The sequence below is a fragment of the Myiozetetes cayanensis genome, unplaced genomic scaffold (assembly GCF_022539395.1).
Source record: "Myiozetetes cayanensis isolate MyiCay16 unplaced genomic scaffold, myiCay2020 scf3, whole genome shotgun sequence".
Taxonomy (NCBI): Eukaryota; Metazoa; Chordata; class Aves; order Passeriformes; family Tyrannidae; genus Myiozetetes; species Myiozetetes cayanensis.
The window spans coordinates 41,698,716-41,716,671 of record NW_026087521.1 but is presented as its reverse complement, the minus strand read 5'-3'; the positions used below and the strand labels follow the sequence as shown (position 1 = coordinate 41,716,671).

Sequence of the window (17,956 nt, the reverse complement as noted above, 5' to 3'; positions counted from 1 at the left end):
TATTCTGGAGGAGACAATCTCCAGACTTCCTGTTCAAACTAGCTCACTGTACCAAGAGCAGCACTACACCAATGCAGACAGGCTTTGTAGTCCAGTCTAACTCAGAGAACTCAGATGAAATGGAGACCTGTTTCATTTCCTTGTCTTTACTCAGTCACTGTTTAATGTAAAATTCATTAAAAAGCCCTTGCATTTTCAAACTAAAAACTCCAAAGATACAGAGATTTTACACTCTTCCTTAGTGACTGCATACCCTTTGTGTCCACACAGAAAGTTTATCCCTTGTTTTCTGATGCTTGCCTTTTGTTTAATGACCAGGATTTTAAAGTTTTGCTTAGCACAGGCAGTAGGCTTTATTATCGTGATCAACATTAATATTTTATTTTCTCTTCCACAGCAGTGTCAAGAAGCTTTGAAAAGAGTAATGTTTCATCCTGCCAATTCTTTATATTTTTTCGACTTAATATTTACAGTGGCTTTAAGCTTGTGAGAACTCTCTATATTCAAAATCTTTAAATAGAAAGCTTTTAGTCTTTCATTAGTAGAAGTAATGCAATCATTGTGATGCTGAGAGATTCAAAACAATGGAACTGATCATTCTTATTTCCATCTAACCTGTTTCAACACAATGCAAAAGTTTTCTAATATCCCAATTCCCAAAGACCCAGGAGACCACACTATTTTAAACAGATAGCCTTTCCACAGTATCCGATCCCTACCATCATATAAACTGAGGCTTCATCATCTTGTAGACAACACTATTCAGGATTATATGCTAGCTTTTAATAGGGCTGTCTGTCTCCCTGATGTAAAATATTTGTTATTTTATTTCAAATAAAGATAAGTGTTTTCACCCAATTACAGTCAGAGTAATATTTAACGTTGTATTAACCACTGGAGCAAACTTAATTTCAGATTTGTAAAGAAGCTGGTTGAAAGTCCTCTGAAGCTAATTAAAACCTTCCCTTTTATATTTATAGCTTAGAGCCAAAATTTGGAAGAAATTTAAGATACTGATACAGCTTTTTGCAGAGTGTAGTATTGGACTTCCATTTGTAGTGATCTCCATAGTCAACTCTTCAGACTTTATGCCCTTGGTTTTATTACTACAAATCTTTTTTTCAAATTAATTGGAAATTAAGTTCAGTCAAGCAGAACCTTTTCCTTGAACACATCTCTGCATCTATATTTGTCTATTCCTATGTAAAATTATCAAGGTTTCTGTAACCTTCAGAGATAAAAAACACTTTTAAATTCAAGTTATATATAAATGATTTGGAGATACTGATCAACAGTGAAGTGGTTAACCCTGTAGGTAACTTAAACATCATAAAAAAAGAATCAGGAAGTCTATCCTACTTGTTGTTCAACAAAATCATATTAATGAAGTCAGTCATATTAATTAGGAAGTCAGCATGCCTTCTTAAACACTTCTATGATAGTATTAGTAAGAAAAAAACCATTAAATTGACGAAGATTCAGATAATAGGGTTTTAGATTTACTGCAGGTTACTACATAGGAATAATCCCCAATCAGAAGGGCTAAGACTTTAGTGTTTATATGCAACCATTGAAACACCATTTTGTATCCATGAAAAAGAAAGTTTTAACTTATTGGAATGTGCACAAATAGCAGTTAGAAAGCTATATTAATTTAGTACTTTCAGAATGCAGGCTTATGGAACACATAAAACACAGGGATCCTATTACACATCAGGAAACTTCGTGATCGAGCATATTACATAAGAATAAACTACTGGAAATGCCCAGGAATGCTTTCCTCTTCTATTTCTCTCTCTCTCTTTTTCTCTTTTTTCTTTTATTTTACTGTGTATTTTCCACTTTCTTTCAGTTTACCAGAAATGTTTGATAATAATTGAAGCTAAGTGTTAACTGCATTTTTATCATGATTTCATAGCTTTTAACTGACCTACTGTGCAAAAGCAGTAGGAGTTGTTCACATTTCAACCTTTAAAAAAGAACCCATGTAAATTTTAAACCCCAAATTCTCCAGCCATCTGTGTGGACAAACCACATCATTATTTCATTGCCTATATAGTACTGTTTTCGGCATTAGATATACATTTTATTCCATTTTCTATTTTTTGAACCCTCTATTGCAATTTTCTCTGTATTTCATTCATGTGGAACAGCTATGTAATTATGTGGCACAGGCTGTGACAATTCCATAACTTTGCCAGTTATGTGGGCACACCACATAATACTATTGTGGGATTGCAGCAGTATTTTGTGGACAGAACCGCTTATTGTAAATAACATACAATCTACCTATATGCACATATGCTTACCAACAATTACATGATATGTAATTTAGATAACATTATTAGATTATGATTTGCTCAAATTAGATAAATTACTGTTTTAGACTCAGTCTAACAAATAACTATTGGTGCTGCTGCAATCAAGCCCCACAACAATTGTCACTTGGCTCATGATTTCAGCCCCTAAACTTTAAAAGAATCTAAGAACTGGACACACCCCATGCCAGAGAAAAATATGTGACAAAATCTGTCCTAAAGAAAACAGTAATAGCAATACCTAAGCCTCAAAAGTATTTTTTTCAAAGGTGAATTTTAGAAGAGTTTATGGAATTGTTTCCAAAACATGCACAGGTGGTGAAGCTAAAGAATACAGAGGTTAGAAACGGGCAAGATTGCTCAGAGAATGAAATGACGCATATGACACATCACTTAACAGGGAAATACCTTTTATGAATATTCTGCATCATGTTTATGAGTATAAAGCACTAATTCTGTATAGTTTCTGGTTTTGCCCCACCTTTTAAACCCCACATAATAATATCAATAAGAATATTGCTAATTTGGAAATAAAATGTAAAGAGTATATATATGTATATATATATAAATGGAGTGAGTATAGGTCTAATTTTATGCAGTGTTTTTAATAATGTTACCATATTAATATATGATTCCAGCTTACTGTATTTTAACAAATGACACTGAAGGCATATTAGAATAATTTAGTTATGTGACATATAGAATTTGAGAATATTTAAAGTTGTTCAACTGACAAGAATAGAGATTTTTAGTAAATAATGTAGTTGGTACTGAACCATATTTAATTTTTTTTTTCAAATGTTGATTTATAACCTTTAAAAAACACACAATGGCATTTGATGTCTTAAAAACAAACTCAGTGTCAGATCATTAGCTAGAACCCTATGTACAAACATGGATTCTTGTGCTAAAATATTTATTCTGATCTCTATCAATGAGTAACTTGCTTGCCAAACAGAGACAACAGTAAATAATTATATTAATGAAAAAATTCTCCTCTTTTTATGTAAAGTATGGATTGGAAATACCTGAATTCTGAAAAATCTCACAAAGAAACAAGTTCTTACCACAAGCTGTACTCGTCTACTGTCACATATTGCAGGATCTAACTCAGGCAAAAAACGACAGCTGGGAAAAATGTAGGAAAGAAATTTCAATATGTCCCACTGTACTGGGTTCTCTGAAATACCTGTGCAGAATCTTTTCCTAGCAACAATCCTGCTTAAGTTTTAAAAATAATCCCATTATTAAAATTCATCACAGAAATTAACATTACCTGATAAAGTAGCAGAGTAATTCATAATAATTTTTTGTCCTTAAGATTAAAATCAATAAATAATTTTCAATTGTCTATTCAAAAGATGGAATACTAAAAATATATATATGTCAATAAATGCAACCATGTATGAATTGTTGCATGTGTTGACATAAATTGTAGCCAAACCAGTTGTCATATTACTCTACATAGGAATAAAATTGTTCTCAGTTGCCTAAATGTAGCAGCTGTTATAAACTGTCTATCAGTGATGTTCCAATGGAGATCAGGACTTTTGCCACATTAAAAAATGGTTTTATGATCTTTGCACTAATACAAATACTAGTGCATTGCATACATCCAGAAAGGTAGAACAATAATATTTAAGAAAATTCTTCTAGAAATTTCTGTGCCTTCTTACTTTCAAACATCATTACATGTTTCTGTTCCAGTATTTTCATTCAAATTAAAAGTCATGGAAGCTATCTTAAACACTTTGGAGTATTCCACTATTATGGAACATGACTGATAGATAAATATTTCTGCAAAGCCAGATAAATATCTCCTAAGGAATATATTCTTCATATACTTTCTACAGTCATTGATACAACCTGGGTATGTGGAATATTTTTCCACACAAGGCAGGACAATATGCAGCCCTACCTGCCTAATGACACTTTGGTTTTATTAGAGGTGCTTTGCATTGTGTCTACTAATGACTTCATTAACATATCAGTGATGACATATTGAATTTATGATCAAAATATACTTACTGTGTCTTCATGTTAGTTTAGGGAATATTAACCTCTCCTTTAATTTTGTTGATATTTTATCTGTTCAATAACCAAAACTGAACAGAGAAGGAGCATGTTTACCACATTTTAATACATTATACTATGAAGATGTAAAAGTTGGGTTGATGTTTTTAAAACAAAATATAAATACACATTAACTAGTTACAAAAGGGTTTTTTTACTTCCTTAATCAAATCTAACAATATAGCTAATGTTACAGTTGATCTAATTACATAAACCCATAATATATATCAATAATGTTATAAAATATATGATGAATAAGAACGTTTTTCATACACTCTTTACAGCCTAAAAGCCACTGCATTGCTAATGTAAAACTATGTAGTTATTTATCATGAGATTCTGCACTGTTTATTATTTAATTTTCACTGAGAAGAAGTATCTATACAACAATTACTAAACCAGTTCTAAAGGGGGACATATTTGGGACCTGAAATATGGTGTTCTGTCTGCTAGCTGCAAAATCATGTTTGTTTTAGAACTATTAACCTAGGTTTCACTTTACAAGAAAAATTTAAAATAAAAAAAAAATCTAATTTAAAGGCAATGATCTCACCACTTCGTATTTCTGGAACTCGTTGCTTCATAATCCAAAAGCTGTGCATGAAGCCATTGGTATGTAAAGTCTTTTCTCCTTTGTAATTTCTCATCTAAAGCAGAATCCAGCTGAGAACATTCTTCTTTTTTACCTGGGGAGGAAAAGAGATACTCCTGTCTGTCATCATTATTTTAAAATATATTTTCTTTAAGATTCTCTAGATAAACTTGAAACCCTTTACCTTTTACAAAATAAAAACTGCAATTACTTTATTTTCAAGCAAACAGTCCAAATAGTCTAAATTCCTTCAGATAACTTTAAGAATCACTGTAAAATTAGTTTTAATTTTATGGTTTGTTTTCACTGTTGGGATGTAATATTGGCCTTCTGAATAAATTTATTTTATTGGGAAATAAAACTATCATTTATTTTGAAATTCACATTGAGGTATATGTTACACATAAATTGCTTGTCACAGCTGCCATGAATGTTTTTTATTGTGCTATTTCTATAAATAAAAAACCACACTAATTTATATTTACAATTGCATTTACCAGTCTATAAGGTTAAAAAAAATATCACCGTTACATCCAAGAGAGGACACATGGCAATCATGTTACTCTGATCCATCTTTTACTGATGTGATCTATTAAGACATTTTAATGGCAGTTTCCTATATTGGATTTCAAAGCAATTGTATATATGCAATTTTTCACAAATTGTTACCTACTTCTGGATCACAAAAGAGATCTAAATATAAAGAATAAAATAGTGATATTATTGGGGAAAAAAAAAAAAAGCTGTACAGTTCTGGAGATCTTTCAGTTTTTGGGACCATTCTGCTGAAAACCAGATATGTTTTGAAACATGAATAGGATGCCAGAGTTAGAAGAGCCTGCAGAGGAAGCATCATTGTTGTATGGGGAAATTCAACTTTTTCCTTTTTACCCTTATACATCAACTTTATAGGTTATTTCTTTTTGGCACCTTCAACTCAGGGCTTTTATGAGACATCAGAAAGCTTTTTGCTTGCTTTTTTTTTTTTTTTTTAGTACAAAAGCTTTTTGTTTTTCTCTTTAATGTTATTTCAGACAACACTGAATTATCATCCCTGTTGCCAATTATTCCTTTCTTTTTTCTTTCAAAGATTTTTCTTTCCTCAGTGATATATGAATTCAGGAGCTACTAGAAGTTGTTTAGTAAACTGCTGGAGCACCTGCACCAGCAAAACCCATAGGTGACCTCACTTAACATCATTCCATTTGCCCACTATGAATGCTTTAACTATTTCAATAACTGTAAAGGCATGGGGAAGGGAAATGTCAGAACTGTCATAGTTTTGATTCATGTTTAGACAACATAAACTGAAGTTACAGGCTATTCATTAACTCACCTTAAGACATTTGGTACATTACTTGTAGTATTTTTTAAATTTATCTGTAAAAATTATAATTTACTCTGCATAAGCTCCAAAATATAATTCCTCACTTGTATTTTACCTGGCTTTGCAGTGAACTCATCGCTTTCAACTTTTAGCTCTAAGGGAAATACTCTTAAAGTATCATAGCTGCTTATTTCACAGTCTGAAATACGTTTTTTGGTTAAGCCTTCCATTTGTCTTAGTATAAAGAATCCCAGTTCAAACCAAATCCATTCCTTAGGCTGAATGTATTCAGTTGTCAAGACCATAGTTACCCTAATAAAATTAGGCAAGGTCCTAGTCCAGAATATGAAGTCATACATGTCTTGCTAGTCACTCAGGGACCAGAACTTATGCAGAAGAATTTATCCTTAGCTGATGTATAGAACTCTCCTTTACCTCCCTAGGAAGACAGAAAATTAAAAGCTTGGATGGACAGTCACTGTATCTATCCAAATGAGGTTGTGAGGGCTGATTAAAAAGGTCAAGCTAGTGAATTGCCCAATCAGTGACAAATATTAAAGAATTCTAATTACATAGTTCATCACCTTCCTTTATCAAAGTGGGAACTATTTCTTCTTTTCTAAGTTTATGATATTACTTTCCCCTGCTCCTGGTTCAGGAGTACAGTTTTCTAACCTTTACAGTTTGGAAATTTATAGGTTCCAAGTCCACAACTACACTGGTACCTTTGGAGCTCACCATTTAAGAAAGATACTGATTTATAACAAGAGTAAGACACATTCTGTGTGACTTCATAAGAGCAGTCCTGGAGATTGAGACTTCTACATATGTTCACCAATGACGAATAATCTCCCAAGAAATTATATTTAGTTTTTTTCTTATCTGTATTTCCAGAAAAGTTGTTCCAGTGTTACCATCTTCCTCAGGATAAATACTTCTGAATCAGTATTATTTTTGCATTTATTAAAGTATTTGTTATCTTTTCATCTATTAAAAGGGAAATCAACACAGGAGATTTACATTTAAAACCAGTATTAGAAGTTCACATCTGAGTCTGTGTGTTGAAAGATGAACATACAATAATCTATGACAAATCTCGCAAAAAAAAGAATACTTTTAGCTTGACAAGTTACTTTCAAAAATTATTTTAAACAGATTTCCTTAGTTGCAGTTTAAATTTTTGATTGAACTATGTTTGAAACACAAATGGTTTTATTTAATAAAATTTTATTTTAATTTATTTGTATGTATTTTTGCATGTTAATTATTGAAACACAATTCAAACAAGAAACCGACCAAGATAAAAGTGCGCACAATAAGGTACATATATATAGCATGTATATATGCTATACAGAGAGAATATTCTTGTTCCATATTAGTGTTAATAGTGTGTTTTTTTTTTCTCAAATGGGCAGACTGTTCAATTATTTGTTTATAACACTGTAGAACACTGTATTCTATTTTCTTATTTGGAACATATTCATATTCTCACTTTTTAATATTAACACCTCTCTTTTTAATTCTTATTAAAAAAAATCTATGTTATGAATTAATGTACTGCATTATCACTTTTTTATTCCACTTATGAACATCGTGTGTTTGAGAATCTGGTGTATCAGTATCATTAACATGCATTGGTTTGATAGCTTTCTTAAATTAGGGCTATGGGGTTTTAAAAACCTGGAGCTGATTTTGTAGAAGTACTAACACTCACAGAAGTTCCAAAGAGCTGTAAGCATCTGCATCTTTGAAATGGATCAGACCCATAATCTTTAATTGTTAAATGTGGATAACTCTTAGACTACCAAACAAAAAAGAAATACATCAAAGAAGGCACAACTCCACCAAAAACCAAATTTATTTAAATCATACCCTCATTAAATTATCGCTTCTAAACATTCAATCTTTTTGACTTTTTGTTTTCTACATGACACACACATTAATAATTCAAGATTGGAGTTGTCTTGCATTTGGCATTAATACAGTAATAATTTTTAGGTGTTGCAAATTAATCATCCACACACATATTGTGTACTTAGGCCAGATACAATGAAGCATTCAGGGCCATCTACTGGCAATTTCCTACAAAATGTGGGCATCTAAATAGAGAGAACTCAGAAAAGCATGGACATATGAAATATCCTTGGAACTTAGTATTGCAGGAAAGTAACAAATTCTTTTCTAGGTCACCAAATCCACATGCAAACTCATAAGAACCTGAACTTTGGGATCTCCATCTATCAAATCTGTTTGCTGGGCGTGCTCTGAAATAATACGACTACACCCATCCTGACTGGTGTAAATCCCAGTTAGCTACTGCACTCTTCATCAATTTACAGGCAAGGGGATGCTAAGGACCCTGATTCAACATAGCAATTTTTTTTTTTAGATCTGTTTGGGTACATAAAAGGTCTAACTTTAATATGTCATATGTTTCTTGATACAGAGAAATGTGTGAAGTCTGCATTGTATGCAACCTTTCAAATTTTGTGTTAAAAGGTTGATTTCATTCACTTCAAAGCTTGCTTCATATAGAGTACAATACAAATAAAGTAAGAGACTATGAAATCTAAGACCTCCAGTGTGAAAGAAGGGCTTGGAAATTCTTGAGCATTCTAAGTTTTCCTCCCTTAATAAAAAAAAAATCTGTGGCCAGAGTTAATTTTCTCGATATGTATTCTGGAAAAGGTGTTCTTAAGGACTGAAGTAGCTGAACTTGGGTATAAAATTATTGTCTGCGCTATTAATGCACAAAATTTTTCCTCTCTGTCAGTATTCCTGCATAAATTATTGGTCAGCAATATATATTATACGGGTATGTATGTGTAAGCCTGTGTTAGAATGTACAAATGCTAAAAAATATATTCTTAGTGAAAATTAAAATGATATAGGTATTATATATTTATATAATTATATCTAACATGTATTATGCAATAAATATTTATATATTATATAAATAATATATAAATTATATATACCCTTTATATGCTTATACAGGATTTATAATTTCTTCTGTCTTCTATACAGTTGTGTTATGTGCATAATACACATTTATAAACTATCTTGAAATCCCAAATCTAAATCCAACTTTTTATCTCATTTTTCCATGTTAGTCAACAAAAAAAAAAGGCATTATTTCTGTCACAGTCTGTATAATACATGCAGAACAGAAAGTAAGAACAACACGATTTGTTCTTGCTATCAAGGCAAAAAAGTGAAGCATTTGGAAACAGTCAGGTAAAGAACAATAATAAAAAAACCTACCCCATCCCACCCACTGTCCAATCCTCAAACCTCCCAGAAAGTTACAGTAGAATGTAAAAGAAAGGAGAAGAATTTCTGCTTTTCTACACAAAGTTTGGCACATTTGTCAGAGGTTTACTTTGTCACTAAATACACCTAAGCATTACATAGCAACCACTACAGGCCCCAGATTGTTTTGGAAAAAGAATGGTATTTAGAGTGGTCTTTAGCAATCTTGCAGGTATTCAGTGAATACATTTATAGCAGCAATATCTATATGACTACCAGACACTGCCATGTGGTAGTAATTGATTCAGATTTCTTTTTACCAAAAATTATAGCATCTCCAGATAATGTTTACCTACAGTTCAGGTCTGGAATTTTAAGATAGTGGGGCATATAAATTTCTACCTTAAAACCACAGAAACTTTTTTGTGACATAGCTATACTGTAGGGATTAGTTAATAACAGAAGTTACTTTTTCATCTCAGTGACTTTTGACTAAATTGACTTCCATCTCTAGGACCAGAATGAGTGAAATAAAAATATTTATAGTAGTGTCTGAGTAACCTGAATAAAAGATGAAATAGAATTTTGTCACAAGAATATCACATCAGATGATGACCAACATTTTTGATGCTTAAAAATGCTTTATCACGTACATCATAAGGAGTTTTGAACATGAGAGCACTGATCAATGTACAAGAGAATGTCTTTCAAAAAGTATAAAAGCAAATAACCAACAGTGCCCTTTCCCCTTTTTGCCAGGTATTTGGTATTTTTTTCAGACTACAAAAAAGATCTACTACACTGCAAACCTCCTTCTCTTGTCCAATCTCTTCATCTACTAGTTCATTCTGCTTCAGTAGTTATCATATTTCAGCCTGTGCTTTCTGTGTTCTTCCTTTGATGTCTTATTATAATCTAACCTATTAGATTATGCAAAAGCTGAACCCTTTTGTTGAGACTCCTAAACCACTGAGACAGCACAAATTCCAGCTTCTAAATTCAAGGAAAATAGGATTTCATACTTGGACCTTCCCACAAATTATTTACTATTTATCTACTTGTTCCTGCCTTTGCAGAATGCACCACCACTACTATTTATCGGTAGTAATTGGTATTTATCCCTAGCTTACTGTTTATGCTCAATTTGTTCCTTTTCCCACATTGAGGCAAATCCAAGCCTTATTTTCAATAGTGTACTTTTAAGACACCTCATTTAAAGTTATTTCTCTCTATTCCTGTCACAATAGTGTCTAGGAAGTTCTCCCAATATCTCCTGTTTACTTAACCTCTTCTATTGCAACCCTCTGATCACATAAATACATTGCAAACTACTGCTCCATATTAAAAGGCTTATGTCTTTTCTTGTGAACATGGCACATTTCCACTTGAATAATAAGGTTCATTTTCCTAGCACTGACATCAAGGTAGCACTAAACACTGTTCCTTACAATTCATCCAACTGTCACCACTTTCTGTACTCCTCCATTTATGTTAAATACAATTTCCCATTTATCTTCTATAACTAAGTCATATGACACTGTTCTGAGTTGATGTATAAACCTAAAGCACTATTTCACCTGGTGTGTACAGGAAGCTGCCATTGCTGATTTCATTTTTTTGCTAATTTATGACTGTTTGAATTTGATTCAGGAAGTGAATCTTAGGATAAGAACTTGAAGATCTGTTTGTGGAAAGACATAGGGATTGCATAGTGGACGGCTAAAAACAGTAAAAATATAAGAATAGATTGCTTGGGTCAACTACAAATAAGTCACAGAGATGCAAAAAGAAGTAAAGGAACAGTAGTGCACTGATTTATTACAGGTGAACACTCTCTAATAGATTGTATGAGATTCCATTTTTCTCTAAAAAAATGAGCCAGAAAAAAATATTTTGCCATTTGATTAAACTGATTGATTTAATTAAAGCATTCAAACCATTATATTGAGAGTTAACTACACTACTGTTCAAACACATTCATATCAAGGAAATACACAGAAAAAATGGTTTATTTCTTCAGAATGATACTGCAGTCATTTAACACTGGAATTAAATATATAGTTATGGTTATTTATTTTAATGTCACTGAATAACAAAGCCATTGCGAATTTCTTACCCTAGAAAAGCAGAAGAATAAACTGCACAAACACCTGGATATATTAAGATTCTAAGTTCTCTGAAACCTTCCAAGTTTGGAAATGCACAAAAGAAACTTTATACTGCTATGCCTGTATGATGCATAGACTTTCACATTATTCTTTCATGTAGTTTTCTATGAACAAGGTGTTCAGTAATCTATATAGTAACCCCTTTAGCCACTCAGCACAGGTGAATCTCATCAACAGCTTTGCTGAGAAGCAAATTTGGAGAACAGCCAAGAGTTACCCAGAGATCTTTGGATAATTAAGACCCTTGGACCCAAAGAAATCAAGGAGAGCAAAAAAATATTTTGAAATAGTATGTTCAGCATTTCCATGCTTAGTTATCCATCAGTAATAGTAAGGTATAAATAATATGGAAATAGTTTGAGCCTATTTTGTTTATCTTTATCTTTATATGAGCCTACACGCTCATATAATTTCTGTCACAACTCCCAAATCCACCTAGTACAGACCCTATCTCTAGTTTTTCTCATAATCCTTGGGAATTATTTAACCCCCTAATGATGGATGTTCTCCATTGAAAAGAGGATTTTATGCTGTTCAGGAGAAAAGATAAGCAAAATATTACCCCCCCTTTTTTACAGAATATTTTTATATATTTTATTTCTGTCCATTCCCACTTCTTAAAATTAAATGACAGAAACAATCAAGAACTGCAACAGAAGTGTTTACTTGCTCAATAATGAAACAGTATTCCCAAGTAAGAAAAGATTATCACTTTATATGTAGTCCAAGCCAGAGGAATACCTCTCTGTAAATTCAACAAACCAAGGAAAATTATTTAAGACATAAGATCTTCCAAAGGAATTCTCAAAATAACAAATACAAAGGAACATTTTGTAACTACTATGTTGTACCCTATAAAGAGGGCAAAAATTACAAAATACAATCAATTTTTATTGAGTGTGACAACCATTAAAGTAGGTTTTGTTTGTACTGAAGGACTTAAACATACAAGAAAGGGACTGAAGAATCTAAATCCAACAAAATATTGTTCAAAATAAAAATTTGAAGCTTCCATGTGACAAGAAGATATATATGCCAACTATTAAAAAGAAACAAAAAAATCATTACTCAGGAGCAGCAAGAAGTCAGTAAAGCTGACTTACACCACATTAACAACTGCCTTATAATTTTTATGAACAAGTAATTACAATATCACAGAATCACAGAATAGCTGAGTTGGAAGGGACCCACAAGGATGATGGAGTCCAACTCTTAACCCTGTACACGACTATCCTTGGGAATTTACATTTTAAAAAAAGTATTATGTTTTCTCTTGAGAACAAACATTTTTTCTAGATAGTTATCTGAACAGAAGAACTTGTTTTAAGAACTCAAGTTCATCAACACACGTGACATTCACAAGTACCATAAATGATTGGTACTTTCCAGTGCAAAGTAATACTGAAAGGGAAATAATGAAATTATTGCACAAATGTCAATATGTAATTCAATTATGAATACCTATGCATTGCTTATCTATTCTATCTATAAAATTTCATATGATATATATGAGTTATTAAAATATAATATATTTTTAAATTTAAAAGAGCTTTATTTTGTTTGGGCAAAACTATTTCTGGTTTACTTTCTGATGTTTACTTGAAATACCTGTTGGTATTTTACAACAATTCACAGCTTTGTCAGTACAGTAATGCATAACAGCAGAACTACTTTACACTGTCAAATACACACACAAAGCCTACAGAGACTAAGTACAAGCCTGCTGTGTAATTTACTTTATAGCAAAACCAAGAGGTACCACTGAAGATCAGGCCTGTCATTATGCCAAACATTGTATAAATAAGGCTTGATTTAATGCTTATTGAACTAAATGAAGAAAAAAGTTTCAGATAGACATGGTTCTTTTTCTTAAGACTCTACATCTAAAGAGAGTTAATCCCCCATTTTGTGCAATTCTTATATATTTACATCCAGCTTAGAAATAACCATAAACACTAAACTTATGAGTTTATGAGGTCTATAAAAAATATAGACATAAAAGTACTAATTCTTCTCAGTAGGTTATACTTAATTGGTTGATACATCATGGAAGAAATTAAACCATCTGAAATTCCAGTGTCTTACAGATGTTTTAAAAAAAACAGAATTTTCATTTGCAAAGAAGGTCAGGTAAAAAAAGCAAAACAAATCCACAGTTTGCCTACAAGTTGCCACAGGTTAATTCTCAATACCTATGTCTCAAAGAGCTTAGTATTTTTATAGATTTCTTGACTAATTGGACTGAAATTTTCAACTTGTAAACACGTGGAAAAAAGCAAGAACTGAAACACAGTGTATCATTTTAGAGAAACCAACAAGAGTATTCAGCCCCATGGGTATGGAAGTGACTTAATTATATTGATTTTGGATCAATTATAGTTGCAATGGCTCAGGTTTTTTCTATCCATGCAGAGAAGGTTTGAATTATTAAACTCACTGAATGAAGAAATCAGAGTTGAAAAAGGAATAAATTAGCACTGTTTCCTCCTTTTCTTTTATAGAATTTTATTTAGACCCTTATTCAAATTATTTTTTAATGAGAAAATTAACACAAAACCTCCAGTTCAATTTCTGAACATAATGTAACCACTTTTAATCTTGAGTGTAAATATTTTATTCTCAGAATAGGTGTGTTTAAATCAGTTTCTTTTCATGAATAAAATTTAGATAAACTTGCTACCAAACTCTCCAACTCACTGATATTTACATATATATTTTGTATACATACATATATATACATATATATATAAAAATTAAATTAAAAATTTGAAAAGGAAGGAAAAAGTTAAATACATGATGATTCCAAATAGGTGAACTTGCCTCATATGAATTCTGTTTATATTTTCAAGATCTTTTCATACAACCATAACTTAAAGGTGTAATTTGTTTTACTTGTTGCACAACAACAGGTTAGAACAGTTATTCGCTTGTTTGCAGCTGATGACCTAAGCTCCTGAAAATAGGAATTTATAGAGCATTAAGGTCTGATCCAGAAAGGACTGAAATCCCATGAATTCCAATTAGGTAAGCAAACTCCTATTTGAGATTAAGGAACTTCAGTAGCTAATCTTATACTATTTAATACAGAAGAAGGAAACATTATTATATTATAAGTTTTAAAACCTTATAGACTAAATGAAGTTAATAAAACTGTGTAATTTTATATGGGAATTTATCAAAAAATAATTTAACTCCCCAAACCAAGATTTTACTTTCACTGTAACAGTCACTGCCATGAAGAATGATAGAACTTCATTAACAAGTTTGAGTGTAACAAGAAAATATCCACTTTTTTCTTATATAGAACCTGTTTTATAAGAAAGATTCCAATATAGTTTCCTTTTCATACAAGATGCAACAATTTTAGTATAAAGTAATCTGATTGAAAAGGTGAACAGAACTCCTTAAAGAACTTGAAGAAATAGAGAAATATTAAATGGTAATATTTAAAGATTTTTTTTTAAAATTTAACTAGAAAAGTGAGTAAAAAGCATTATTTTCTTCAACAAGATTTTTCTGCTTTTCTGAAAAGATGAATACATTGATTAGAAGCACTGTCTTAGAGGTACTGACAAAGAGGCTAGAAAAATGTATACATATTTGCAACAAGAATACAGAAAATGCATGTAAGTAAATACAGAGACTCGTCTGTAACTTGTACCACAGTTCTTGAAATTCTCTTTCAAATCTTCAAACTTCTCCATATTCTGGTTCAGTGAATGCATCAAGGGATACTAAAACTGGAGAAATATCTGAATAGCACCATCACCCTCAAGGCACCCAGGTCTCAGAACAGACTCTTCTTTTGCATTCTGGCTAGAAGAGGAGGAAAAGAGGAGAGAAGAATGCAGTGATGTAGCAAAATCATCACTAAAACAAAGATACCTTATTTTCAATGGTATTTAAAAAGTCTTAATTCTACTCACCTTCTCCTGTATTCCAAACAGATTCTTCAGCTTTCACCTGACTGGTCCTGGATAACTACATCTTACAGTGTTCTGGGTGCTCATTAATACTGTCTTGTGTGACTGTATTAATTATGCAAGAAGAAAAAGAGATTTGCCCCTACTGTTTCTATAATGAGTAAACATACTGTTGCCAGAAAGTCATAGAAATATGTAACACTTTCATAGGGGAAATAAAACAAATTTCAAAGCAAGAAATTAGTATGATGCATGAATAAAACACGCTTAGTAATATAGTGAAATAATAGTAACTATTTGTACAGAGGTGTAAAACCCAAAAATCCCAAGTAGCCATTAAATGTGGAAGAAGCAATTTCTAATATTTATTCCGAGAAGGATTTTATAAACATTTCCATTTGCAATAAATGAAAGATGTTTGAAAGAGAATTTTGAATACAATGCACACAATTCAGATAGTACGATGACAGCCTATGCAGTATTTTAGTATATGGAGAGCAGACTACAAGTAGACTCTGACAAAACCTAAGAAAGCAGACCTGGCTAAGAAAGAGTCAGGAGTCACGCTTATTAAATTGAACTCTCAGGGGTATCATGCAATCAGAGGTCACAATCGAGGCAACAGAAGCAATGCCATGATATCAGAGAAAGGGCCAATTCAGACCTGCTCCCTGACAGGCAGTGAGGTCACGGCTTGCGGCAAATAACTGTATTAAAAGAGAATATTCTCTGCACACTTTTAGAACTGTCATCTGAACAAACAAAGCCAGGTCATTGGTAGGTTAAATCAGAACTTTCTGGCTTAGTACCACATAGCTTCCTTTCTTTTTACATTCACTGCTAATTTCTCAATCACAAAATATAGATCAGGTACTAAAGCAAATACTCAGTACACTTAACTTAAAAACACACAATAGAGTTTAAATTTCTCCTTTTTAAAAGTCAAATTCTATGCTCAACAAGAGATATTCCTGGTCTCTTCATAAAGAGAAAACTGCTGAGCTTGCTTCTTATTAGAAAACAAAAAGCATGCAAGTGCCTTAGGAAATGTCTTTTCACTGTCAGGGTCTTAGTAAGGCTGATACTCAACATGTATTTAGAAACAATTAAAAAAATTCAGTATTCATAATATAATTGTTTAATGATGATTGTGAAAGTGAAGTTCTTTTTCTGGGTACTTGGATTTCTTTATCTCATTGTCTGGACTGAGTTACTATAAGATTCTACATATGTGGTAATTTATGAAATTACAGCCATGTTGGATTGGTAACATGACAATAAACCTGCAAAGAAAGAACAACTCCAGAATGTCACGTAAACAAAATTTTATTCAAAAACGTTATCTCTGCAGCCCATCTTAGGAATATGAGAAAAAACCCACCCATATATATATATATGTGTGTGTGTGTGTGTGTGTGCACATATGTAACTGAAAAACTCACTATTTCTACCTTTTTTTTATACTCACTGGCCAGATAAAATATCTGCAGTGCATGAATCAAACCAGCACAAATCTATGAATTTCAAGCAACTGCTAACATGTTTTGATAAGAACTGAACTGTTATGGAGCTAGAAGATGCACATTATGGACATAGCATAACATAAACAGATATCACTGCCTAGTTTACATTTTTATTAAAATATTCGAGTTACTTGCAATCCCTTGTAAAATCATCATTGTCCACCACACATTCAATATTCTAGATTACATAAAACTTGTAAAAGGTATAGAACTTTGCTGTAAGTGTTAGTATTGAACAGCATAAGATTTTGAAAATCTATATTTCAATTTTAGGGTCTTATTTTAATATTCTGCTTGAAAAATGTTGTACACTACCAAAACATATGATGCATCTGAAAAATATCATAATTAATCATAAAAACAGAAAGATACTTCAATGTCTGTTTAACAATAAACTCATGAAAATGACCTCTCTGGAATGCTGTAGATCTCTGACCTCACTGATAGTATTAATTCTTCATAACACCATAGGTCCCATTACAGAATAGGAAAAAAAATCTCCTTTAAAGCAAACTTTAATCAATTACATTTTCAAATTAATTAAAAGCTCTGGTATGAAGGGCTTCCTTTAATTCATCTCTGAAAGTGCTTAAAAAAATGCAGAATTATTGCTATTAAAATCTATAGCTAAAGGAAACATTTCTTTAATTGTGACTTAAAATGTGTCATGTATTCCAGCTGAAACAAGATGTGTACCTATAAAATATTTCTAAGGATGCATTATATTCCTTATTCACAGCCTCATACCAAGTGGAGATTCTTTTGCAAGAGGAACATTTG

General features: G+C 31.9%; 1 protein-coding gene across 1 annotated transcript in view; it reads right to left on the bottom strand.

The window, feature by feature from the left end:
- The window catches only part of LRRIQ1 (leucine rich repeats and IQ motif containing 1), a 107,292-nt gene that overhangs the window by 15,600 nt on the left and 73,736 nt on the right, over positions 1 to 17,956 (bottom strand). The window contains exons 23-24 of the mRNA XM_050323903.1: positions 4,945 to 5,077; positions 3,386 to 3,446 (exon numbers count right to left, since the gene is read on the bottom strand). Of these exons, the coding sequence (XP_050179860.1) occupies positions 3,386 to 3,446; positions 4,945 to 5,077 (194 nt within the window). The remainder of the gene's footprint in view (positions 1 to 3,385; positions 3,447 to 4,944; positions 5,078 to 17,956) is intronic.